General features: G+C 38.1%; 3 protein-coding genes across 4 annotated transcripts; 1 reads left to right on the top strand and 2 right to left on the bottom strand.

Annotated features, from left to right (window-relative positions):
* Positions 1-8,425: 8,425 nt before the first annotated feature.
* On the bottom strand, positions 8,426-13,882 carry ppcdc (phosphopantothenoylcysteine decarboxylase; the record flags this gene model as incomplete). Its single annotated transcript, NM_001201033.1, is given in 5 exon segments — positions 8,426-8,649; positions 8,796-8,964; positions 11,834-11,962; positions 12,039-12,134; positions 13,656-13,882. Coding segments are annotated over 5 exon segments (618 nt in total). The 3' UTR covers positions 8,426-8,575.
* A 395-nt stretch (positions 13,883-14,277) lies between these two features.
* Positions 14,278-21,187, top strand: hacd3 (3-hydroxyacyl-CoA dehydratase 3). The gene is made up of 11 exons (XM_017466522.3): positions 14,278-14,506; positions 15,544-15,586; positions 15,671-15,744; positions 16,108-16,272; positions 16,415-16,463; positions 16,584-16,694; positions 16,898-17,025; positions 19,097-19,209; positions 20,094-20,200; positions 20,333-20,464; positions 20,593-21,187. Exons 1-11 carry the CDS (start codon positions 14,423-14,425, stop codon positions 20,667-20,669), a joined length of 1,083 nt encoding a protein of 360 aa, XP_017322011.1. The 5' UTR covers positions 14,278-14,422; the 3' UTR covers positions 20,670-21,187.
* ints14 (integrator complex subunit 14) lies at positions 20,721-26,808 on the bottom strand. 2 transcript variants are annotated; one of them, XM_017466520.3, is made up of 12 exons: positions 26,665-26,808; positions 25,890-26,169; positions 25,556-25,663; positions 24,628-24,783; positions 24,008-24,126; positions 23,738-23,880; positions 23,210-23,302; positions 22,977-23,121; positions 22,736-22,869; positions 22,330-22,448; positions 21,928-21,993; positions 20,721-21,806 (listed from the first exon to the last, which is right to left on the bottom strand). In XM_017466520.3, the coding sequence occupies exons 2-12, from the start codon at positions 26,109-26,111 to the stop codon at positions 21,549-21,551; spliced, it is 1,563 nt and encodes a 520-aa protein (XP_017322009.1). In that variant the 5' UTR covers positions 26,112-26,169; positions 26,665-26,808; the 3' UTR covers positions 20,721-21,548. The 2 variants fall into 2 exon arrangements, with proteins under 2 accessions (XP_017322009.1, XP_017322008.1); XM_017466519.3 differs by having other exon boundaries at positions 26,606-26,806.
* Positions 26,809-26,868: the final 60 nt, after the last annotated feature.

Genomic DNA, 26,868 nt, shown 5'->3' on the forward strand with positions numbered 1-26,868 from the left:
ATAGATTATATATATATATATATATATATATATATATATATATATATATATATATATATATATATATATATATACACACACACACACACACACACACACACATATGTACAGTATATGTATACATAGCACTACCTAATTGTCCATCCTCTGAGATTAGTCTAGACAAGCTGTTGGTGTCCATGAGACCCCCTGGGTTTTTGGTTTTTGCTTCTAACCTGTTTTTCTCTCTGAGGAGGACCACATGGCACCTTACACTGTTTGTTGTCATGGCATCAGAACATGACAGTCGGTCGATACGTGCCAACAAGAGATCTCAAATAAACCGTGCACCTATAATTAAACTTTGTACCATATTTTTAAAAAAGTACTCAACATTTTGGTATATAAGCAAAACTGATCAGTCCAGACCTGCATGACTTGGTGAAACTTGGTGATACTCACTACAAGTATGTGGCTACATCTACAAAATATGGTTTATTTATTATTCAATACAAATTAAATCTTTGCTTGCATAAAGTCAGCAGTGTTTAAACAGGGTTTATAGACCCTCGTACCTAGGTAACTAGGCTATGTTCATACCTAGGCAACTATATTATTATAAATGATAAGAGGAAATATAATTTAAAAAATGTAAAATACCCAGATGGGAGGGAGTACACATAAAGCAGTGCTCAGTGCAACCTTTTCTTCCTGTGTAAGAAATTACACTGACCACAAGTTTTGATTGTACTGCTAAGCTGTCAAGCTGTAGTGCAATTACTCTGAGGGGTAATTTGACTAACATTATGGGGTTATTATAGCTAGTTGCAGTCTCAAATGCCTGGTATGTACAGTACATAATCAGCTTAGCATCTGATTAACAGGTCTTTAGACAGCAGGCTGGAAGTGATGTGATATCAGGAAATGAAAATAACACCATGCACAATAATGTAGTATAAGGTATTCATTTTCACACCAATAACAATCTTCAAACCCAAATACACCGTATTTGTAATTTACTCTGAAGCTAGTGATTATATTTATTAGTAGACTAATGTTTAAATGATGGGGATAACCTTCAGTTGCATTATACTATACTGGTGCAGTTCTGTCTGATGAAACCTCAAGAGTACACGTTCCTGTTATGAGTTCACTCAGCCATAGAATTACATCAGCCAAGTCTGTGATATCTGTAACCTACTTTGGGGAACAGCACATGGGTGGGGTGGGGTGGGGAGTGTTGTGAGGGGGGCTCCTTTTATCCCCAAAGGACAGCAAGAGGAAATATCAGAAGTGTTCACTCAACCATGGTGACACCTCAACAATCTTCTGGGAAACAATCACATGGACTCTCTTCATAAACATAAAAAGATTTTTTAAAAATACTCTTGTACCTAAAGACATCAATTGCTGTAGTTTCATGCTATTTTGATAGAGCCAATCATTATCAAATGATCAAGTTACAATTCTTTCATGTTCTCAGAAGAATCTGTGGGGTGTAATTCTTGACAATTGTGCAGTGCTTGGTGCAGTTGATTGTTGAGGAATAGTCACTAGGGCACACATACCGTATTTCCACCCACAGTGCACATCAATAAACTGACTAGGGCATGGTTAGTATATATCATGCTTTCCATCTGGAGCTGCATCTCCTCCATACGCTCCCTAGTCTTGTGGTGTCACTCCTTCTGCTTGATTAATGTTTTCCTCCCTGCCTGAGTGTCTGTTTTTTTTTTCTCCCCAAACCAACGGCTCAGCAGCCAATAGCAAGAGAACAAGTTGCAGCCTTAGACAAGGCAACCATACACAAGGCAGCACGCACCCTCAACACCACAGCTGCTTTGCTAAACAAATCTGATGTGACAGACTTGGTCTAATGGGAGGTGAAAGGAAGCAGCAGAGTCAAATTAACCTCCCCCCCAATCCTCTGTACTGTTTGTGCACAACAAAATAGAGGACAGTTAGAAATATATGGCTGAATGCATGCAACACTTCTAGAAGTGTTAGTGCAAGCCTGGTCAAAGCTGCCATTCACACTTCACATCAGGCAAGTGGAACTGAAAGCCTAAAATTTAAATTAAGTATATGTAAGAGAATGTGTCTTTGTACTTCAACTTGAGCAAGATTTAGTCCTTTTAGCATGGTATTATTATTATTATTATTATTATTATTATTATTATTATTATTATTATTAATTTGTACTCTGGCCATGTTTCCTTGATCATATATTAAAAATAATTTCAAGATATTATCTTATGTATATAATTCATGTTTACATACAGTGCATCCAGAAAGTATTCACAGCGCTTCACTTTTTCCACATTTTGATATGTTACAGCCTTATTCCAAAATGGATTAAATTCATTATTTTCCTCAAAATTCTACAAACAATACTTACATTTATTAAAAATAAAAAAACAAAAAAGCACATATACATAAGTATTCACAGCCTTTGCTCAATACTTTGTTGAAGCACCTTTGGCACCAATTACAGCCTCAAGTCTTTTTGAGTACGATGCTACAAGCTTGGCACACCTATTTTTGGAAAGTTTCTCCCATTCTTCTTTCAGGACCTCTCACGCCCCATCAGGTTGGATATGGAGCGTCGGTGCACAGCCATTTTCAGATCTCTCCAGAGATATTCAATCGGGTTCAAGTCTGGCCTCTGGCTGGGCCACTCAAGGACATTCACAGAGTTGTCCTGTAGACACTCCTTCGTTATCTTGGCTGTGTGCTTAGGGTTGTTGCCCTGTTGGAAGAGAAACCTTCACCCCAGTCTTAGGTCTAGAGCGCTCTGGAGCAGGTTTTCATCAAGGATGTCTCTGTACATTGCTGCATTCATCTTTCCCTCGATCCTGACTAGTCTCCCAGTTCCTGCTGCTGAAAAACATCCCCACAGCATGATGCTGCCACCACCATGCTTCACTGTAGGGATGGTATTGGCCAGGTGATGACTGGTGCCTGATTTCCTCCAGACATGACGCTTGCAATTCAGGCCAAAGAGTTCAATCTTTGGTCTGAGAGTCCTTTCATCTGCCTTTTACTGAGGAATGGCTTCCATCTGGCCACTCTACCAAACAGGCCTGATTGGTTGAGTACTGCAGAGATGGTTGTTCTTCTGGAAGGTTCTCCTCTCTCCAAGGAGACATGCTGGAGCTCTGTCAGTGACCATTGGATTTTTGGTCACCTCTCTGACTAAGGCCCTTCTCCCATGATCGCTCAGTTTGGCCGGGCGGCCAGCTCTAGGAAGAGTCCTGCTGGTTCCAAACTTCTTCCATTTATGGATGATGGAGGCCACTGTGCTCATTGGGACCTTCAATGCTGCAGAAATGTTTCTGTGCCCTTCCCCAGATCTGTGCCTCGATACAATCCTGTCTCGGAGGTCTACAGACAGTTCCTTGGACTTCATGGCTTGGTTTGTGCTCTGACATGCATTGTTAACTGTGGGACCTTATATAGACAGGTGTGTGCCTTTCCAAATCATGTCCAATCAACTGAATTTACCACAGGTGGACTCCAATCAAGTTGTAGAAACATCTCAAGGATGAACAGTGGAAACAGGATGCACCTGAGCTCAATTTCGAGTGTCATGGCAAAGGGCATGAATACTTATGTACATGTGCTTTTTTTGGTTTTTTTTTATTTTTAATAAATTTGCAAAGATTTCAAACAAACTTCTTTCACGTTGTCATTATGGGGTATTGTTTGTAGAATTTTGAGGAAAATAATGAATTTAATCCATGTTGGAATAAGGCTGTAACATAACAAAATGTGGAAAAAGTGAAGCGCTGTGAATACTTTCCGGATGCACTGTACGCTAGTAGTATATTGTTGGTGTAGAGATTTTTAGTTCTTCCACAGGTAATCTTTCTTGTGAAAAGGGTGACCTTTTAACGATCCTGTCATCTGCAGAGGCTTTAAAGTTGACTAAGCACAGATACATAAGCATGAAAGATATGCTATTTAAATCAGGTTAGTTATGCCAAAATTTCACAGAAGGTTACCTTCATGGAATCTGATACAATTTCAAGAATAGTTCTGACCTATAACGTAAGATACAAAAGAAAATGGAATAGTAAAACTTCTATGCTCCAATGAGAAGAAGACACTTTAAAATGTTTTAAACTATTTTAAAATGACTACATTTGAACTTTTCTTTGGAAATATAGCTGATATGCCAATAGCTCAGTGACTTTCATGCTTGCATATAGGTTAAATCAGGTGCTCAACAGACATCCACCACTCAAACTGGACTGTTTGTAGGTCTTGCTCGAAGACTAGTTACCTTGGAGCAACAATATTTTATCAGATAGAACACAGGTTTATCTTACAGTGGATTTATAAGTCAACACTGAATAAATGCTGAAATACAATTAAAGTCCAGTATTTTAAGTTAATCTAGTTATTTTTATGCCAGTAAATGAACACATGTTTTAACAGGCTTTTTGTGGAAATTTAGGAAGCACATTGGCTTTCTGTCCACTAGCAAATATTTGATTTTTTGATGACCCCAAACACACCTCAAAACTGTGCAAGAGATATCTGGAGAGGGATTTGGTGGTGTTGTTTATACTGGAATGACCTGCACATTCACCTGACCTTAATCCCAATTGAGCTGCTCTGGTAAGAGTTGAAGCAAAAACACTGAGGGAGGTGTCCAAAATGATAAAAATCTGTGAAATCCAGAAAGGGCATCTCTGATGTAATTACGTACATAATGATATTATGAAGAATATATTCATATTGCACATTTCTCTTTCATATTCAACACTGCTTTCAAAAGTGAAATCTGGGTGAAACATTCTATGGACAAATGTACCACAGTTGCAGCTGCTCTATAAGTTTTTTGGTTGTTGAATGCAGATTTTAATTGTTCTCGAGTTATTGTCTCAAATCTTTGCATGATATAGAGTTCCTTAAAATAAACCTGATTTGTTTTAATGACAGTTAAAGATTGATGTAAATTCATCCTCTTATTTGTGCTCATATATGGAAAAATGCTTGTTTTATGGAATGTCATATTAATCCAACAGACACGCTTATCATGGCCTTTGTACTCAGGTGTCTGCTTATAAATGACCATTTCATATTATTCAAAAGTTCAAGGCCTCATACACAGTTTAATGACACAAATCAGATTCAAAGATAAAATCGAAATGAATTAATGCCAATAAATATGAAACAGACACAATGTACTGTAGCTACTAAAAAAACTACTATTTGATTACTACAAATGCTAAACACTTAATTTTGCATTTACGGCATTTGACAGACGACCTTATCCAGAGCAACTGAGCAGTTGAGATTTAACTCACAACCTTCTGAGCAGTGGTCAAATGTCTTAACCACTGAACTACCACTGGCCTTTTGAAATATATAGTTTCAATATGAAACTTCATCTGGCTGTAATCTGAATATTTTGATTCCACCATCAGCAAATTTGATGGTTTTAACCTGAACAGGAGACTAATGTTCAAGAGAGATGGTGGCTTCAGTAAGCTAGCATTATCACACCTCCATGACATGGCTTTAATGGCTTTTATCTCTCTATTCAAGCCTTAATATGAAAATAGATAGATACATACTCAAATGTATAACCAGCATCAGCATTGATGAGGGTTTTTTGAAACAGGACATGAGCTAATCACAAAACTGAATGTGTGACACTACATAAAATCAATGAGAAACCATATTCTAAAAAGCATTCAGAGAGCCAGGGTCTCTGAATACAGTCAACCTGCACTCAGAGTCATTTCATATTTATAAATCTTATTTCACTACACACCTGATACTGTGGACTTTAAAAAATGGTAGAATTGTTGGGACCAAAAACATGCACTAAACTTAAGAACATGACTGGGAAACTAAATAGAGTTGGGCAACAGTTGTGGGGGAGAGATGAATAAATTCCAAGAAGTGCAACAAACTGCAACAGAAATGGAAACTATGATCTCTTTCATCACGTAGTTATGGACTTCTACAAACCAATTCAGAAAAAGTTGGGACAGTATGAAAAATGCTAATAAAAACAAAGAATAGTGATTTGTAAATGTACTTTGACTTGTATTTAAACAAAAAAAATGTATAAAGACAATGTATGTGATGTTTTACCTAATCAACTGCATAGGTTTTTTTTAAAAAAAAAAAGATATTTATTTTGAAATTGATGCATGCAACACATTCCAAAAAAGTTGGGACAGGGGCAATTTAGGACTAATAGCGATGTGACAAGATGAAATAAGATGGTGATGTGAAACAGGTGAGGCAATCGTCTAATCATAGTATATTCGGAGCCTCCAAAAAAGGCCTAGTTCTTCAAGAGCAACAAGGGGTCGAGGCTCGCCAATCTGCCAACAGATGCATTAGTGAATAATCCAACACTTTGAGAACATCATTCCCCAAAGACAAATCGGTAGGATTTTGGGCATTTCACCTTCTATAGTGCACAATTTTATTAAAAGATCTAAGGTATCTGGTCAAATCTCAGTGCGTAAAGAGCAAGGCCAAAAACCACTTCTGAATGCACGTGACCTCTGTAGGTCCAAATTTTGCCTATTACCTGAAGACACTTAACATAGAAACAGATACTCACATATTCAATTGGAGAAAGAAAAATAAGACACCAGCCGTGAGTGAGAAGAAGCAAGGGTCCAGGTTTATTCGTTCCGTTCCACCACACAAGATCCACACAGTTTGAGACGTCCCAAAATGCGATCTAAAAAAACCCCAGAGCTGAAGCTCTTCTATTTATACAGTTTTCTTAGGGTCAGGATGACCCAGACATCATTGTTTTAGAAAGAGCCTTCCCACAATACCATTATGTTTTAGAAAGAGCCTTCCCTGAACACCATTAGGTTTTCGAAAGAGCCTTCCCATAATACCAATAGGTACGAGACTCAACATTTCGGAGAGACCTTGGTCTCACGGGGTCCGCTGTTCCCATCGACGGTTATCTTTCAGCCGTAGCCATTCCCATCGACGGTTATCTCACAAGTGCAACTTGCTTCAACTACCCTTATAAACGGCCCGTCTTGGTTCCCTCTTAAAAATTAAGGCCTTCGTCTGTGTTACTCCTGACTTTTTCTCATGAGAAAAGAATCCTCCACACCTTCAAGTGCATTATGAGTAAGTTTCTTTCACATTTTTCTGTATTTCTGTTTTATAATGCTTTTTTCTTTTCATATTTGCTCTACATTTCTGTTTTTATATCTGGTTATACTGCTTGCAAGTATTTTACCCCCTTTTCTGTACTGCATACTTCACAAGATCCTTATAATCCTTATATTATCCTTATAATATCCTAATACTCCTTTTATTATTCTTATAATGTTCTGTTTTCCTTCTGTATGTGTGTGCGTGGCAGCATAGGCCTCTGTGTGTGTGTGTCTCTTAGTTGACCTTCCACCTACGCTCTGAGGCCTGCTGCACTAAATACATGTATGGTTTGCTCCTTGCTTATCTGTGTGTGTTGTGTCTTAGTTGAACGTCGGTCCAGTGAGTTTTCAATAAAATCACATACTACTCATACTAGGTCTCCCTCGTGTTTATTTAATGTATATTTTATATACAACATCTCCGATCCCTCAGACATCACTGTCTTAAAAACCATCATGAGACTGTAATGGATATCTTGACATGGGCTCGGGAATACTTTGGTAAACCTTTGTCAGTCAAAACCATTTGCCTCTGCATCCACAGATGCAAGTTAAGGCTTTACTATGCAAAGCAGAAGCCATACATCAACACTGTCCATAGTTGCGTAAGCAGAGTGTTCGGGTGCTAGCATGGACTGTTTGCAGTCCTGACCTGTCTCTGATTGAGAATGTGTGGCGTATTATGAAGTGCAAAATAAGACAGCGACGGCCCTGTACAGTTGCGCATAATGAATGAATGGGGGAAAATTATGCTTACTAAACTTAACCAACTGGTGTCTTCAATGCCCACTTAATAAGTGTTATTAAAAAAAGGTGATGTTACACAGTGGTAAACAGTTGATTGTCCCAACTTTTTTGTCGTGTGTTGCTGTCATCAGATTTGAAATGAGGGTATATTTTCAAAATAAATTAAATTTACAAAGTAAAACATCAAATAATATGTTACTAATGTATTTTCAATATAGTACAGGGTGAATTGAATTTTCAAATGACTTAAAAAAAAACCCAAAACATTTTATATACTGTCCCAACTTTTTCAGAATTGGGGTTGTAAATAAATGGTATATTTCAAAATGCTTTGTATTTATAAAACTATTAGAGCGGCATTATTATTATTATTATTATTTTTTGTAATTTACTTTTTTTGATAAGAGGCTATCAGTCTGAATTTGTCTATTTAAAATATCCAAAAGGTAATTTATTCTGTAATTTCTAGTTAAAAATTTACCTTCTTATTTCAACTGTTGAACTCAAGTATCACATATTAAAGAAAAAAAAAAAAAACTACAGAATTTCTAAAAAAGATTTAATTTGGATTAGTGCTCTCTCGCTCTCACATAATGTTTGTGTGTGTATGTATGTGTGAGTGTATATATATATTTATTTATATTTTCATAGCATCATATATTACAACTTCAGCGTTCATCCACGTGTGTTGTGATTTAAACAGCTGGTCTTGGAAGATACTGTTGGATGGCATCTACAATAGTTGACACCTCTGCCATTGCACCTTTGCCTGCAAATGGACACAAACTTTAGTCCAAGCTACACATAAATGAACATGGAAAGTCATCATGGAACAAGAGCTCTTTGAGGTATGCCCTTTGAGAATTAAAAAAATACATGTAAATCCAGAATGGTATTACAGTGATGCTGTTATACCTTCATCTCCACAGACCAGCTTCTTAGAAATGCAGGGGATCTCCACATAGCCGAAGCCCTGAAGTGTGGCTACTTGCTGGGCAGTGATCGGATGCTGCCACATGGCTGTGTTCATGGCAGGACAAAACAGTAGAGGACGACTCATATCCCACGCTCTTACAATGCATGTCTGTCAGGGACAAATACTACATATTCAACTTTAATGCAAAGCATTAAGAATTTAATCCATGCATGTTAATTGATCAGCAGGAATGAATTACTTATGAGCAAATGAGCATTACCATTAAATTGGAGAAGTTCTGATGCTTAAATATATGTTTCTGTAATCCAATTATGTGCAAATTATGTGTATGCTATGCTTTTGTGTCCACTTACTGGGCAAATTTCCAACTTTTTTGTTATTTTGATATTCATCAAGGTATTTTTTACCGTTTATAAGTTTATTTTAATTTATTTATCACTTAACTAGTGCAGGTCAACAAAACCTCATGTTTATACCCTTTGATAAGAATACATGATCAAAAGCAACTACAGAGCTGGAGACTGGGAGCAATAATGTTAAATAAAAATATTAAGAATGACATTTTGTGAAGATGATAATTTTGCAATGTTGTTTTTTTTGTTTAAAAAAAATAGGTTTTACACACTTTTTTAGAGATTTTTTTGTTTGAGGAAAGACAAGTTTCTCCAATTATGTGTAATGTTTATGTTATACAATCATTTCTCACAATTGTATTATTACAATAATTATAGACTTGAATAGATTCTTGTAGTTTCTACAGATGCATCTAAAAAATGTGTAATATGTCGAACTTCTGAAAAGTATGTTAATTTATGCACTCAATACTTGGTCTGGGCTTTAATCCTTTTTGCATGAATTACTGCATCAATGAGGCGTGGCATGGAGGCAATCAGCCTGTGGCACTGCTGAGGTGTTATGGAAGCCCAGATTGCTTTGATAGCAGCCTTCAGCTTGTCTGTATTGTAGGGTCTGGTGTCTCTCATTTCCTCTTGACAATACTGAGTTAGGCGAGTTGGCTGGCCAATCAAGCACAGTAATACCATCCATCCATCCATCCATCCATCTTCTACCGCTTACTCCTTTTCAGGGTCGTGGGGAACCTGGAGCGTATCCCAGGGAGCATCGGGCACAAGGCGGGGTACACCCTGGACAGGGTGCCAGTCCATCGCAGGCCACAATCACATACACACTCACATTCATACACTACGGACACTTTAGACACGCCAATCAGCCTACCATGCATGTCCCATGGTCAGCAAACCAGTTAGTATGGCACTGTGGGCAGATGCCAAGTCCTGCTGGAAAAGGAAATCAGCATCTCCATAAAGCTTGTCAGCAGATGGAAGCATGAAGTGCTCTAAAATCTCCTGGTAGATGCTGCATTGACTCTCGACTTGAGAAAACACAGTGGACCAACACCAGCAGATGTCATGGCACCACAAATCATCACTGACTGTGGAAACTTCACACTGGACTTCAAGCTACTTGGATTCTGTACCTCTGCACTCTTCCTCCAGACTCTGGGACCTTGATTTCCAAATGAAATGCAAAATTTCTTTCATCTGAAAATTGATTGTGGTTGTGTGTACTGAACCAGACTGAAAGATTAAAGATTAGGAAACCTTTGCAGGTGTTTTTGCTGATTAGAGTGCTTCTCAGGTCGATATTTCTGTATTATAAATTTATTTTAATATTTTGAGATACAGGATTTTTGATTTCCATGAGCTGTAAGCTGTAATAATCAAGATTAAAACAAGAAAAGGCTTGAAATATTTTTACATTATGTGTAATGAATCTAAAGTATATTAAAGTTTCACTTTTTGAATTAAATTACTGAAATAAATATATATTTTTCTATGATATTCTAATTTTTTGAGATGTACCTGCAGTGATATGGAATGCCACTAACCTTCCCAGAAAAGTAAAAAAAAATAAAAATAAAAAATAAATAAATAAATAAATAAATAAAATAAATAAAAATAAATTTTATATATATATATATATATATATATATATATATATATATATATATATATATATATATATATATATATATTTTATTTTTTTTTAAATAAAGCAAAAAATCATCAAAAAACTATGAAGGGAACTGCATTTCTAACTTCCAGGGATTTGCAGGGCTTCTCACTACAAATTAGATCAACAAACATGACTCAATATTTAGAAGCCACATCTAACAAAGTTTTAATCAATATTCACCTCAGGCTTGCCAAACTACAATTAAACAGCCTAAGTTTACAAACAAATCTCTATGCACAGATGAGTAAGTAGGGCAAACGTGGATATTTTATTTGACAAGGTTTCTGCATGTATTATGGTATATTTTAAGTAGTCAAAGGTATATTTTTAAGTAATCAAAGTGAGATCCAATCTTGCATATCCAATGTATAAGATATTATTGTATATATAATCAGTATATTAATCAAAGAAACTAAAATCAAAGTAAGACAAACTAATTTGACTCTAACTTGTGAAAAATCACTGAACACACATTCCTCACTTATAAAGTGTATAATTTTCTTCTAGGCTTGCTCTGTTATTTTTCAGTAAAAGCTCACCGTCTGTACCATTGTAACATTGAGTCTGTTCTCTTTATCATTTAAGTCTGTATCTTTTTGCCAAGCTTATGTTTGTGTTTCTTAAGATGTACTGTTGAAATCTATTACATTAATCAGTAAAATAAAAACCTTTAAAAAATAATAAGCTGACTGAACTCGCGTCACAATTATAGATAAGGTATGAAGAAAGTAACATAATTGTAGCAAGGGGTCAGGGACATGACTAAAAAAAAAAGGGAAAACTCTGCCTAATGAGATCATTGTTTTAGTATTGTATGAAAACATGAGCCTCGATTGTATTTGTCAGATGATCTGCAAACATCTTGGCTTTTTTTGGCTCTTCAATAAAGTCTGATTTTTGACATCTTATACCCCTTGACTTTGAGACGTTTTTATTTTTGACTAAGGAGTATCTATATATTATAGAAACATAGTCTCACCAGAAGATTGTCACAAATACCACTGGCTATCTTGCCGAGTGTGTTCGCATCCAATGGCGCAATGACTAGCAGGTCGGCCCACCGTCTCAGCTCTATGTGTAGCACAGGGTCAGAGCGTGTTTTCCACATCTAAGACACATGAAAATCATATGGTGATCTCTTCATGATCTGCAGCAGTGCTTATATGGATACCAAGCATACTCACCTCCCACTCATCGTTGTCTGTGTAGACACGGACAGGAACCTCAGCAACTTTGTAAAAATGGGTGGCATGGTCTGTGGTGACTACCCGTACTTCAATCTTCAAGGAGAAGTTTTAAAGATTAAAAAAAAAATTTAAAGACAGTTTTAAAGATCATGTGATAGTATATACCAGTCTCTCCAGGATTTCGTGATTTTGTGAAATTAATGCGAAATCAAGCAAGCTCTGCAATATTCAGAGGAGCTTACTGAAGAAAAATTACTGCAGATTTGGCACAAGACGCATCATGTGATGGCGGCACAATGCATATTCAGCCAAAGCCCTCTTCGATTCATGTGTGTCGAAGATGAGTACAGCTAAAAGGTCTCATTTACCAACAAATATCTCTGCAAAAGACCCTGCAAAACAATTTCGTGCAATTGCAATATTGCCAATTCAAATAGTTTTCCACAAAAAAAGCACAAAAAAACTCTGCAAATTCCATGGGAAATTTTGCAAAAAGCCACAACAATCACAAAAAAACTCTGCGAAATCCTGTATGAACTGATATTCTGTATCTTTTCTCAGTATTTTAAAAGAAAGGGGTGTCCATCCATCTACTATAACGCTTATCCTTCAGGGTCGCGGGGAACCTGGAGCCTATCCCATGAAGCATCGGGCACAAGGCCGGGTAAACCCTGGACAGGGTGACAATCCATCGCAGGGCACAATCACACACACATTCACACACCAATTCATACACTACAGACACTTTGGACATGACAATCAGCCTACCATGCATGTCTTTGGACTGGGGGAGGAAACCGGAGTACCCGGAGGAAACCCCCGCAGCACGGGGAGAACATGCAAACTCCGCAAACACAGTGCCACAGCGGTAATTGAAGCCCCAACCCTGTGCACCCCAAAGAAAGGGGTGTATTTTACAAATTTATATAGCTGTATTGGATTAATTTCAACTTTTATAGAACCAAACTGGTCTAGGGTGATCTAGGGTCTAAAAAAAAACATGCTGGGGTATTGGCTACACTAAATTGCTACTAGCAACTGAGTTTGTGAATGGGTGTGTGAGTGCGTGTTTGTGTGTGCGTGTGCGTCTGCGTGTGTGTGCGTGTGTGTGTGTGTGTGTGTAGTGCTGTGTGAAGAAGTACTGGTGTCCCAGTTTGGCTGTATTCCTGCCTCACAGCCAGCATTCCCGGGATAGGCCTCAGGTTCCACCACAACTCTGACCAGGATAAAGCAGTTACTGAAGATGAATGAAGGCATGACTGTGGTCTAAACAATGCTGTTTATTAAATTAACAAACTACAAATTTACAATCTTCCACCAATCATTTATCTTCTTGTAGACAGCCGTTATTAAGGGATCAAATTTGAGGAAGGGATGAAATAATTACTTATTTATAGTGCCCTATACGTCCAGTGGGGAATGATTTGGGATATAGCATCCTGACGACACTAAAACCTGATCGAGCAGAAAGACTGCCGTCTGCTGGACAAAACAGTACCATACAATTACATTTACAGTGACTTTCTAATAACAAATACACAACCATCACTTCCATCCTCAACCGAACAGCGCAGACGTGTCTTTAAAACTATAAGCACTGCCCTATAAACTTACCCCAGGGATTTCAAGAAGTTGCGTCACCAACAAAGGCAACTTCAGTGCTGCAACACTACCAGTTACACCCAGTAGAACGTGAAAACCGGAACCAGTACAACTCAAGTTCAGCGCTGAGCTCACGTTAGTACAGTCAGAAGTGGGCTGCATTGCACGAGTTAGTTAACCGAAAACTCTTTTTAAATAACAGATTACATTTCTCCTCATTACAGGCGGGTGAACTGTATATCAATTTGTAACAGGCAACGCGAAAAAATAAAAAATTGCAAAGTAGGATAATGTAGAAACGTGTTCTGAATTTTTTTTCTCTTTGTTTCACTTCCGTCAACATTGCTGTGACTTGACGTAAAATTGTTGGCAGCGCCCCCAGTGGCAGTATGATGTAATAACGCAAATGTACACACATTTTTACACACAACGGTACCTGTGTTCTTAACCATATTTGCATCATTTTTATATATAAATCAGCGAGATACCTCAGATAAACGCCATGAGGTGACTAAATGACAGCATATCACACAATCTATTCCTCTTGTACATAGACATATTCTCGTGGGCGTAAAGAAAAAGCGCCCCCCCCGCGGCCATGCTATACAGAATTACGCGGGCGCGCACGCGCACACGCACACCTCGCCGCCGAACATTCTGGGCATGCGCTTGCTGTGTACCTTGCGCCAGCCTGATCCTGATGTGTAAGGGGTCTGCATTTATTCAGCCCAGGTTTCAAGAGCTGAAGTGAATATTATACTCTGCCTTATAAACATCTCATGATGCAGACTCTCACACCGCAAGTGTTTTGGGCACAAAGACACGGCGAAATTTACCTGCGGGTGGAGATAAGCGACGCAAAGGTAACAGTGGTCTCTCTCTCTCTCTCTCTCTCTCTCTCTCTCTCTCATCAGTGAAATAGCGCGAACTAGCATAAGCTAGCTGCCATTTCAGCAGAGAATTGGCTCTAAATTTACTTAACGAGTTTGTGGATGAAGCAGCTTGTCTGTAATTCTCTCTAAACTTATAGACGATAAATGTGCACTGGTATATGTGTAGTTTTTCTACATCTTTCTTTCCTGCTACTATATATGTGTCAGTGCTTTTTGACAGCCGGTTAGCTCTATGAGCTAGCAACTGACATTCTGTCATTGTGTTATTTATAATATGTTAGTTATGCAAATACATACACTGGAACATGAAGGACCAGGCTACTAACTGTGGAGGTGAAACCTGATTATCAGGCGATCAAAGTCCACATGCAAAAACCTTTCAAACAAGGAAATGTTGTTTGAGTTTATGTGTTCAATTATTATTTTTTAAACAGCAAATACAACACAACCATATCTTATTAAGGCAGCATTTGTATCCAGCAGGATTTATAGATACAGATCCATGACTTGGTCCTCCAAGCCCACAAGCCATCTGTACCAGTCATGTTTTATTTACAAACATGTGGCTTGTACACAGGGATAGATAGGTGTTTCCTTGAACAACTTCCACCCTCCTGCCTCATTTGTCTGTTGCACAGTTCTGAGAATAGTTTGCATGTTTGACACACATCTTTACTGTGCTAATACATGCTCAAGTGCTATAAATGTAGGCGTAGAAGACCTTCACACAATAGTGCAACTGTTGTGCTTCCATGCAACATGATCGTATCCAGTTTGATGCAAATGATGGATATCAATTGCGTGACTTTCGAGGTCACACAACAGATAAGTTTTCCAGGTTCGGTTGCGGTTCTTCAAATATAGGCCATCTGTTGAAAGAGTATAATGTCGTTTTATAGTATTTACCATAGCACAGAGAGACAGTCTGTTAGATTTTAACGATATCTTAAAGGAAGTCAGGAAATGCAAAAAAAGGTGTTGGGGTTTTGTGTGTGTGTCTTTTGCAGAACCTTGACATAAGCATACAAGAGAACACCCTTCGGTTTAGAGGTAGGTCTTTTAACCATCTGCAGTAGCTATTAATACTTAATGCAGCTTCTTTTTGAACGATCTCACTTGATGTTGTTTTACAAGGTCAGGGTCATGGAGCAAAAGGAGAAAATGAATATGAATTCAGCTTGGAGTTCTTGAATCCAGTGAAACCCGAGGTAGGATGTTTGATGACTATTCATTAATTTTTCAGCACTTTTAAAAGTTTGGACAGTTTTAAAGGGTTATATAGCCTTTAGCATGTGTATGTAGAAGAATGAAGTATGTGTATGAAGATGACTTGTTAGGTCAGGTGATGAAAGGCTTTCAGTGTACATTCATCTGTAGGAATGAAGAAGATTTATACCACATAAATTTTATTGTGTGTATATACAGAATAAGAATTGTGTGTTGCTCATTTATATCACTGAGATTTATGATGCACCTGTTAATTGATTGAATTGCATTGACTTGTTTAACTAATTGTTCCTCTTTCTCAAGTTGTTTGTTTATTTATTTATTTATTTATTTATTGTGTGTAGATAAAACACAAATCCACCCAGCGGCAGGTGAATATCACAGTGAGAAAGCAGAAGCACTGCTGGTGGGATCGACTCACCATGCAGGAGAAGAAGCCTGTGTTTCTGGTCCCTGACTTCGACCGCTGGCTCGATGAGTCAGATGCTGAGATGGAGCTGAGGCAAAAGGTTGGGGCACTTCTAAATTATAGGATGTGTTTCTTATAACTGGAATCTTAGTAAAACAAAATATTTAGTTCCTTCATAAGTGTTGAACCATTACATTAGAATACATTATGGCTCTTAATAACCTTTGTTTATGCTTGCACAGGAGGAAAAAATTAATAAAATAAGCATTGAATCAAGGATTCCAAAGGACCGTAAGTAAACTTTTGATTTTTCAGTACAAAAGATGAATATTTTTCAGTTGTAAAGCAGGTGAAGAAAGGAAAAATTTGAAATACCACATGCCAGTCAGATACCAGTTGGCTTTCCCACAGCTTACCTAGGCTTGAAGAAGGGATATCTCTTCATGTACAACTTAGTCCAGTTTCTTGGATTCTCATGGATCTTTGTGAACATGACCGTTCGTCTTTTCATACTTGGGGAAGGTGAGGATTTTATTTTAAAATTACACAATCCAAAATAGACTTTTATTTTGACAATGGCTTTAGATGTAGTACACAGGGAAATGTTTGCAGTTGTGGTTTGTAATTAATAAGAGATTAATAGAGGAAGTACTGTTTTTCTGAATGATGGTCTGATTGATTACGTTATTTTTTGATTCCGTGTATTTTTTTCTTTTTTTGTACAGATTCTTTCTATGATACATTTCACACCATTGCTGATGTGATGTACTTCTGTCAGATGCTAGCCATTGCTGAGGTTATTAACCCTGCGCTGGGTTTAGTCAAGACTGCTTTGATGCCTTCCTTTATACAGGTGAGAATTGTAGATCATGTCAAATGTACACTAATCCAAGTTGTTAAGAATAACCAATTCATGATTAATCGACATTAAAAGCATCACAGTTTATAGACAGCAGGAACCTCTGAAATTTTTATTTTAGAAGCCGTGCAGTCTTGAATACCTTGAAGAGGTATTCAGCTTGCACACTACTGTTAGTCGCAATTTTTGTTAGCCATCAAAGGTTCAAACACCGAACATGGTAAACGCCACCTCCGTTAGCTCCTGTGCTATTCGTGAAAATCTCGTAATTTTGGAATAAATGTTTATATTCTACTCAAGCTCCTGAACACGTGTAAATTTAGAAGGCTCATAAATCCATAAATAAAGACGAATAAGATCAGTGATTCATTTAAAAATACCACCGTATAAAAGGAAGACAGGCTTAGGCAGTGTGTAAGTCAGTTATGTTTGCCACGTTTTATTTTAAAACTGCAACACTTTATTAGTGCCTGCACTAAGTGACCGATTTAGGTTTTTTCTAGAGGTTTTACTCTATTAAATAATATATTATTTATTGGTATAGATGTGTGTCAGAATAACTTCTACATCTAAGAAAGTCTTTTTGCTTACCATTTACTTATCATTTAAGCGCTGTGAGCTTTGCCTTTGATGAACTTTTGTGACTTTGACCAAATGCAAATCAGCTGTGCTGTGTACATGCTTAGTACTTTATGGGTGATTGGTTTTCATCATATACTTACCAGTTCTGAAGCATGCCTCACAAGCTGCACAATTCTAGATGAAATAGTAGTCGTTTTTCTTTTTTTCTCACTCGTGATACTTTTGTAAGCAACAGTGCAATATGTATCATTATTATAGTTCTCCATTACTGTACCAGATTGTGGGAGTTACATTGTCCTAGTAGATGTTTGTAAGTAGTAGTTTTGAATTCACATTGAGTTTTTGAATTTACTTTGAGTTCACCATCATAAATCAGTCATAAAAAGAAACCAGCAATAGTAACAGTTGATTGCGGCTTCTGTTTTTCTGTGGGTTGCAATAAAAGTGCTCTGTGTAATTTTTGACCTTTGAGCAATACAGTGCATGCAGCCATGACTCACTCTCCCCATTTATTACATTTCATTACATTTAATATATTAGGCTCTGTTAGTTTAATGTTGGCTTTTGGGTCATTTTAAAGTTCACTGTCAGCTTTCTGATATTGTTTTTCATCTTATTCCTCTGCAAACTGTAAACTGCACTTTGTGTGTGCATGAGATCATGTGGTACCACTTCTATGATCATTGATCACAGCAAATGAAGATGAATAGTTGCACTCGGTTTTACCTAATGATTGCCTGAGTGTAAATACTGCAGAATTGATGTTCTTCAACTGTATTGCATTGCACCCATGATATCTATATAATAAACATGCAGTAAGTATTTTACAAGACCTGTATCTGGTCTTTGGAAATGAAGAGTAGGTCACAAAAAGAACTGTGTGCACTGCTAATAGGAAGCAAATGTTACGGTGAACTTTGCAGAGCACTGCCTCAGACATGACCATGCCTTATTGTACACTTTAACACAGCAGATATTTATACTGAACACAACACACGTACACAGTAAGCCTTATTGTGAAGTATAGTTTGTGCTTTACAGTGTGTGAAGGGGGTGATCTGCCAATAAAACAGGCAACTATGTGCATATGCCCATCACTCTCCTGTTTGCATGTTCTCCCCGTGCTGCGGGGGTTTCCTCCGGGTACTCCGGTCTCCTCAGCCAGTCCAAAGACATGCATGTTAGGCTGATTGGCGTGTCTACAGTGTCCATAGTGTATGAATGGGTGTGTGATTGTGTGCCCTGCGATGGACTGGCACCCTGTCCAGGGTGTACCCTGCCTTGTGCCCGATGCTCCCTGGGATAGGCTCCAGGTTCCCTGTGACCCTGAAAAGGAGTAAGCGGTAGAAGATGGATAGTATCCAGTCACACCACTCAAATGTAAATAAAGGTGTCGTGTGCACTCTGTACTGCAGTGTTGAATTTAAGTGAAAGTTTAAGTGAAAACTGAAGTGTTTTATTTTGTCTTCCTAAATGTTTAAAGGTGATGGGGAGGAACTTTATCCTTTTTGTCATCTTCGGAAGCCTAGAGGACATGCAGAACAAACCTGTTGTTTTCTTTGTCTTCTATCTCTGGAGTGCCACCGAGATATTTAGGTAAGCTTCTAAACATAGATTTGTCCAATTGTTAAATAAATAAATAAATGCATACATAAATACATAAATACACTACATAGACAAAGGTTTGTAGTCGCCTGACCATTACACCCATATATGAGCCTTCCCCAACCTTTTGGAAGTTGGAAGCACACAATTGTGTAGAATGTCTTTGTATCTTGTAGCATTACCATTTCCTTCACTAGAACTAAGGGGCCTAGTCCAAACCTGTTCCAGCATGACAATGCATGAAGCAAGGTCCATAATGACATGGTTTGCCAAGGTTGCAGAGGAAGAACTTGAATGACTTGTACAGAGCCCTGACCTCAAACACACTGAGCACCTTTAGGATTTACTGGAACACTGACTGCACCCCAGGCTTCTTGCCTGACCTCACTAATGCTCTTGTGGCTGAATGGGCAAATCCCCACATCCATGCTCCAAAATCTAGTGGAAAGCCTTCCCAGAAGATTGGAGGTTATTATAACAGCAAAGGGGGACTAAATATGGAATGGGCTGTTCAAAAGGCACATACTGGTGTGATGGTCAGGTGGCCACATACTTTTGGCTATATAATGTATGTACCAATGTTGATGCAATTTGAAATTACATTTTTAATCTTATGGTTAACTAGCTGCTAGTTGTAAGGAAGTCGCATGAAACTCTGTGGCTTTGACAGTTCAGTGACCGCATTAGTGCACACGTCTTTGTAGCAAAAAGATGTAAACTAAATGCATAAATAAAACCCCATGAATACAGTGGTGTTGTAAACAACTAGCTTTTGAAATTCTGGAAGTGATTCTGGTGAAAATAGATTATAAAAATAAAACATTTTTAATGATGATTTATTATTTTTTAAATAAACACGTGATTATTCACCATAGGTACCCCTTTTACATGTTGGCCTGCATTGACACGGAATGGAAAACACTAACTTGGCTACGGTATACAATTTGGATTCCCCTGTACCCACTGGGTGTACTTGCTGAAGGTGAGAATAGAATTTTTATTTATTTATTTTAAATCAGTTTATCCTATATAATGTGTTGATGTTTATAAAGTGTTTGTCAATCAGATCAGGTAGTCTGGTTCAGATATTTGTAAGATCTTGTTTTTCCATCAGCTGTGGCAGTCATCCAGTCTATGTCCATCTTCAATGACACAAAATTCTTAAGCATCCCTTTGCCTGAAGCGCTCGGGTCCTCCCTCAGCTTCTCCTACATCCTGCATCTCTACTTGCTGCTCCTGTTCCTGGGTGAGTCTCTCCTCTTTGAGAGTCACGCTGCTTTGTTGAAATGTCCTGTTTGTGTGCAATGAACTGCATTATAATCTTATTGCTGTGCACACGCACTGACCTGTATTACACTACTGCACACTTTACAGGACTGTTCAGCAACTTCCGTCATCTCTACAAGCAGAGGAGGAGACGTTTCCGAATGAAAAAGAGGAAAGCAAACTGAGATACCCTTGGAAGAACTGAAGTGTCCTGCCGCCACCCAGGATTCCCTCAGCCCACCCTTTTCCGCTCTCTATCTAGAGATGTCATTACAGAAGCAGAAGTATCCATCCCTACATGGAATCAAACCAAATTTGATTGTACAGTATAGTTCTCAAACCCAATAGGACTTTGACCCAACTACAGAACAAATTGTTTAAGTTGATAGAGCTGAAATTATTTATAAATCTAACTGTTATTTCCATTATGAGTTATGTTTAGTGGGTTGAGCATTTGGAGTTGACAGAGTAATAACCCTCTCCCCCATCAGTCATTCCCTGGAATGTGTTTGTGTGTTTCTCTCTGCAGAAGAGCAGACAAACTGGTATAAAAACCAACAACCTCAGGGACCATGACAGTTTTAAACGAAGCAGCAGAAGCCCACCAGAGTAATCTGCTGTTATATAAAGAAATCAGACATATAGTATATGCTACTGAATACCAGGCAACTGATGATTGTTTAAAATAAAGCTTTCAAATGAATGATTATGATCAATTACATTACAAATAAGAAATGCACTTTTATTTCTTTTGGGTCAGCTGTAGAAAATTCTATGTACACAAAAAATACTATACTACTACTTATTGAGAAATAAGTTCTTGATAAACGAGTTTCTTTCAAGGATACAGCCAAGTACCAAAAGGCATGCCATGAATCAGTGCTTCCTGTGCCACAAAACTCATAGCTCCTTATCTATTCCTAAGATTTATTTTATAGAAATAAAACAATCCAGGATCTTATTGCGATATTGTCAGCCTCTTCACAGTTGAAAAGGTAATGAGGAGAAAAGCAGGTTCCAGTGATATATTTAAAGGTTTTTATGCAGGAGCCTTTGTTATTCGCCTACATCCTGTCAGTCCCACTTCCTCCCCCCGAGAAGTCAGTGAGCATGGGTGTGATTACATGGTCAAAAGCTGCATATTTAGAGTCTCCACTACTAGCCAATTTGAGTTGTTGGGCAGCATGAGACAGCTGGAAGGCAGCATCCGGATGGGCCGAGTCAGGCAGTAAGGTGCACTCCCTTTCCAACAGCTCAGCCACGCCTTTCAATAAGTCCCAGAAACCAAATGCTAGAGCAGCTTTTCGCAACCGATTCAGCTCCTTCAACACAGACACAAAGTTCTCAGTCATTAAAAATAAAATAAATAAGAACCATCCAATATTTGGCCTCCCTACTGATTTCCTAAAGAGTAAAAGCACGTTTCCCAAAATAGTATGTTACCTTGTAGAAGGTTTGTGTTTTCTCTGGAAGTTTTCTTGCATTTCGAAGGATTTTTTGTACATCTGTCTGTAAGAAAAAGACATTTATTATTATATTGTGAGCAATTTTTGTCAGCAATCTGGCTGACTAAAGGCCTGTTATTTAGCTAGCAATCTGCAAAATGCTATTTAGTGCTCGCTACCAAGCCTAAGAACAGGAATAAAGAAGCGGCACTGCTATCACTGAGCATTTAACATTATATGTTCAGTGAGTATTTTCTGTCAGTGAGGTGCTGTGAACTGGGCCCCCAAATCAGATGTTGCCACCCCATAAAGCTAGGGCCAGTCCTGCTATAGCATACCAGTCACAGCATCTTGAACCTTAAACAGATATTGACAGGAGACATGGGTGACATCAACATACCTGTAATCCACTAGCTTTGATCCAGACTGTGACATTTTGGGCATAGCTCCGTTTGCTTTTGGGTAGGACGGGGAAAGGGCTTTTGCTATCATCCTCCCCATAAGGATTTTCTGGTGCATCTACAAAGTCAAAAGATTTTAATTTAAAATATGAGATATATGTAGTCTGACAGACAAGCATTATTCAAATCTATAATGGTAAATTTAAAAAAATATATATATTTTATAGTAGTACAGAATGTAAGCAGTCATTATTTAAATTATTATATAAATTATTTCTAAAAACACATTAAATTCAATCAATTCTTCCTCTTCCCCTAAAAATTCCACTCGTTTCACCTGAGTGGAACTACCTCTAAAAACAAAAGATCAAACTCAATATTAAATTCAAAATGTTTGTATTCTACCTGAAATGGGTCCAAGCTGAGAGATTTTCCCCAGCCAGGGGAGAGGCTCTGGGCCAGGCTCAAAAATCGACATCATCAGATTTGACTTTTTCTTACTATCTGCCTGTGAGTAGAGCATCCCAAACCAATCAGGCCTAACAGAGGAGCTTCATGATTAGAGATGGACAGAAGGGACTAATACAAGTTTATACAAAAGATATGCTAGAACAGTACTTGATTATCTTATTCAACAGTTCCTTACCCCAGCTGTACAAGGGCCACCATGCCTTCCACTTTCAGACTGCCATGCAGAAGGACACAAAAATTCGGGCTCTTTCCTGCCATCTGATTGGTTGATGTCTCCTCTTCCATTTCATCAGCAGCCCCTGCTCCCACTTCATCCGCCTCTGAGAGCAAACACAAAAGCGGAAATCAGCATTATGTCATATAATACAATGGGAGTGAATAACAAAGAATCTGAAGTGGAGTGGGAACCTTTGTTAACAGCTATGGGTAGGACCAGGTGTCTCGACAGGACTGGAGGACTGGCGATATCACCAATCTCAATAAACCCCATAATCTCCAAGTCTGGTCCAAAAAGTATACAAATAAATATTACATATAATTTAAACACAGTTAACAGCATATGTGCATAATAGCACGGCAGCAACAATTGTTATAGTCCTACATAAGGTACATTAAGGTTACACACAGTTGAACTGTGTAATACATACACACAGAAAAGAAAAAAAAATCCCTTTTATATATATATATATATATATATATATATATATATATATATATATATATATATATATATACACATACATACATACATACATTTCTTTTGTTAAACATTGGCATTAAAATTATCACCACTGCCACAAATAATATTCAGTGAAACGTCCATCACAACCACGCAAGGAAACAAATACATGATCCCCCACTTAGTCACAGAACCAGAGTTACACTCCTAATGTTCCAATGTAAATGTGTACAAACTAGGAAAATAACTAATTGTACCTGTGTGCACTGCTTTTGGTACCGGGTCAAGCTCCTCATCCAACAGCACAGGTTCTGGCCTGGGAAACACCTGCACATCAGATGCTAAGTTCCCACAGCGCAGTACGGCGTGGAAAGGCATGTATGCCTGGTCAATCAACTTCCTGCCAACACATGTTTACAGACTTACAACTAGACCCAAACCATAGCATTCCCATTCAGTCGCTGGCTACATGTTGTGCAAAAAGTACACAGTATAGCAGTTACAGATGAAGCATTATGGTTACCCACCCAAACATAGCTTGAACACTTTTCAGACACAGTGGTCCATCCATAGTAAAAATCTGTCCCTCTCCACCACTTAAAGTGAGAAGCTGCTCCAAATTGTCCATGGCATCAGTGGCCTGGAGCTGCAATTAAAAAAAAAATAATAAGTGTCCAAATTAAGGTTATACAGTACTGTGCAAAAGTTTTAGGTACATGCAAAGAAATGCTGTGGAGCAAAGATGCCTTCAAAATAACGAAATTAAGTGTTTCTACATTTTAAAAAATACAGTAAACAGCAGTAAATGAAACAGTCAATATTTGGTGTGACAAAAAAAAACAAAACTACAGTCTCGGGTACAATTAGTGCAGTTTTATAAGGAAATGAGCTGTAAGTTTTATTGAGCATCTTGCAGAACCAGCCACAGTCCTGGAGACTTTGACTGTCGCACTTGCTTGTCGTACAAGCAAAACCCTTTTAAATGCAATGACAAGGATTAATGTCAGTGAAGATTTAAAATGTTAAAATGTCAGAGAAACGGAGTCAATTGTTATGTTTTTCATTTACATCCTTTCATATATGCAGAATAACTTAAACAGAAGATATGAGTTAACAATACAACATTTAATTAATTTACCAACAGTACCTCCTCTGCATTGGCGATACACACGATGTAGAGTTTGGAGGGGAAAGGGAAGGGTAAGGGAAACTTCTTGTCCTCTCCCCGTTGTTTCAGTGTGGCCAGGGAGTGGCGCAGAGAACCACGACCAATACCCAGAGCTCCGTCAGTCACCAACACCATCTACAGGCCATCAAATAAATTACAGCAACCAAAACACCATTAATATTCATTACATCCAGCATGAAATGCTAGGAAAAGTAATGAAAATTCCTTATAGACTTGACCTGCCAATGTGCATTCAGTGAAAGTATGTGAATGGTGATTTCTTGAGTGGTAATACCAAATATGATGCGTCATATTTCAAGGACCTCTGGGGTAAATCAGAAAATAGACTTACTCAGCAGAGTCCAACAAAAATCTGCTACACTAGTATCGCACCTGAAACCGCTATCAGGAAATAAATATTGTAACCCGGCTAAACATTTTCATATAAAACCTAAAATGTGACCTGCAACCAACTTCTAATGTATCAGTTTTAAAAATGATGATGCTGTCACCAACAGATTATTTTTCATCTATTGCAGTTAATATAAAGACGGGTAACAAATGCTATGGGAGGCATTTTAAAGGGAAGTGTCACTGCTAATCAATACAAAATTAATCTGACTGAACATGAAACATTTCTATTCTGATGAGAGTGGTCTCTTCATGACACTGTCCTCATCCAAAGGGCACAAGAGCTCAATGAATGGTTCGATGAGGATGAAAATGATGGAAATCATGTACTAAGGCTTTGTCAGTTGCCAGATTTGAACGTACTGAACACCAAAGGGAGATTTTGTATTGACGTGTTAGACAGCGCTCTCCACTTCCATCATCAAACACCAATTGAGGGAATATTATAGGAGGAATGGTGTTCATCCCTCCATGTGCTTAACAGAAAACACACTACCTGGCAGGGACAAGTGCAGCCCCACTCCTGCTGCACAATGTTACTGACTCCCTGCAGTGCTGACTCCAGGCATGTTTTGTCATAGTCCTCCAGATTGTTCAAGGCCTCCTGTGCAGCAGTTGAAAAAGAAAGGATAAAATTAGTAAGCTGAACTGTTGAACAACAAATCAAATCTTTAATTTGTCGTTGTATCACAATATGAACATGTGCATGTTTGAGCTCACCCTGTAGTTGAACTACATTCAACCTAATAGTGAAACACTCCATTTTCCAAATTGCATAAGGTGAAATTAAAATATCAACGGTAATTGTGCTGTACCAGGATGGTTCATACCTGTAGAGTGTTGTAGTCCCTGGTGAAAGGCACCATGAGCTCCCAAAGGGATGAAAAGGCGACAAGTGCTGTGAACTCCAGCTTGTAATTTGTGGCCATGTGTTCAAATAGCATGGTTAGGCCATGGACAGCCAAGTTTTTCCGCTGAAACTCCTCAGTGCCTTCCAGTGACACAGGCCGTGTCATGGATAGTGATGCGTCCATAAGAACCACAGTTGGCATGATGGCAAAAGTATTTTATTCACACTCTGAAGAAGTTATGGAAGCTCCCACATCCCACCTGTGAGAATTTGCAGAAAGTGATTATGTCTATGGGGGGGCGGGGGGGCTAATATAGTGTTGTTACATTTCAATACAGTCTGGCAGTTACCTTTCCCTTCTCACATGGGATTTTAATTACTTTAAGTATCAGTTATTCAGCATCACATTACTTTATATTACATCATTACAGCACATACAGTATCACAAGGATAAGGCAAATATGGAACGTTTGACTTTTTACACTATTGTGTCAGGTTAAACACCTATTCAGCAGCTCTTCAAAATGCATCGCTAACGATAGTTAACAATGATTATAATCTGTTCTGTTCTTAAATACAACATATATCCAATGTTACAATATCCTTTACATTTAAAAATGGTGTTTTTTTTTTGTTTTTTTTTAATAAATCAACGAGCTACCTAGCTAGCAAGCAACACAGCGTCTGAGAACTTACTGCGTTCAAATCGTGCCCGAACCTAAAAATAGTCAGCATTAAAGAACTGTAACACTTACGAATATTTTGCACTTATTTTGCAAATAAAATATATGATAAATGTGATTAAAACGAAACTTTATCCATTCTGAAACCAGAAAAACAAAAGCAGCTTAGAGAGTGAGTGTGCACCCCTCAATGGTACCGGGTAGGGACAATGGAAAGCTGACTTTCTGTTCCGAGTAGAGAGAGAGAGAGAGAGAGAGAGAGAGAGAGAGAGAGAG

Source organism: Ictalurus punctatus, chromosome 4 (assembly GCF_001660625.3).
Source record: "Ictalurus punctatus breed USDA103 chromosome 4, Coco_2.0, whole genome shotgun sequence".
NCBI lineage: Eukaryota > Metazoa > Chordata > Actinopteri > Siluriformes > Ictaluridae > Ictalurus > Ictalurus punctatus.

Coding starts and splice junctions, on each gene's coding strand:
- ints14 (XM_017466520.3), bottom strand. CDS start 26,111: ATGCCAACTGTGGTTCTTATGGACGCATCACTATCCATGACACGGCCT. Junction 22,870..22,976: donor GTGGCCCTTGTACAGCTGGG/GTAAGGAACTGT, acceptor CTCCTCTGTTAG/GCCTGATTGGTTTGGGATGC. Junction 22,449..22,735: donor TCAGCTTGGACCCATTTCAG/GTAGAATACAAA, acceptor TTGACTTTGTAG/ATGCACCAGAAAATCCTTAT.
- hacd3 (XM_017466522.3), top strand. CDS start 14,423: ATGATGCAGACTCTCACACCGCAAGTGTTTTGGGCACAAAGACACGGC. Junction 16,695..16,897: donor TCTTTTCATACTTGGGGAAG/GTGAGGATTTTA, acceptor TTTTTTGTACAG/ATTCTTTCTATGATACATTT. Junction 19,210..20,093: donor AGTGCCACCGAGATATTTAG/GTAAGCTTCTAA, acceptor TATTCACCATAG/GTACCCCTTTTACATGTTGG.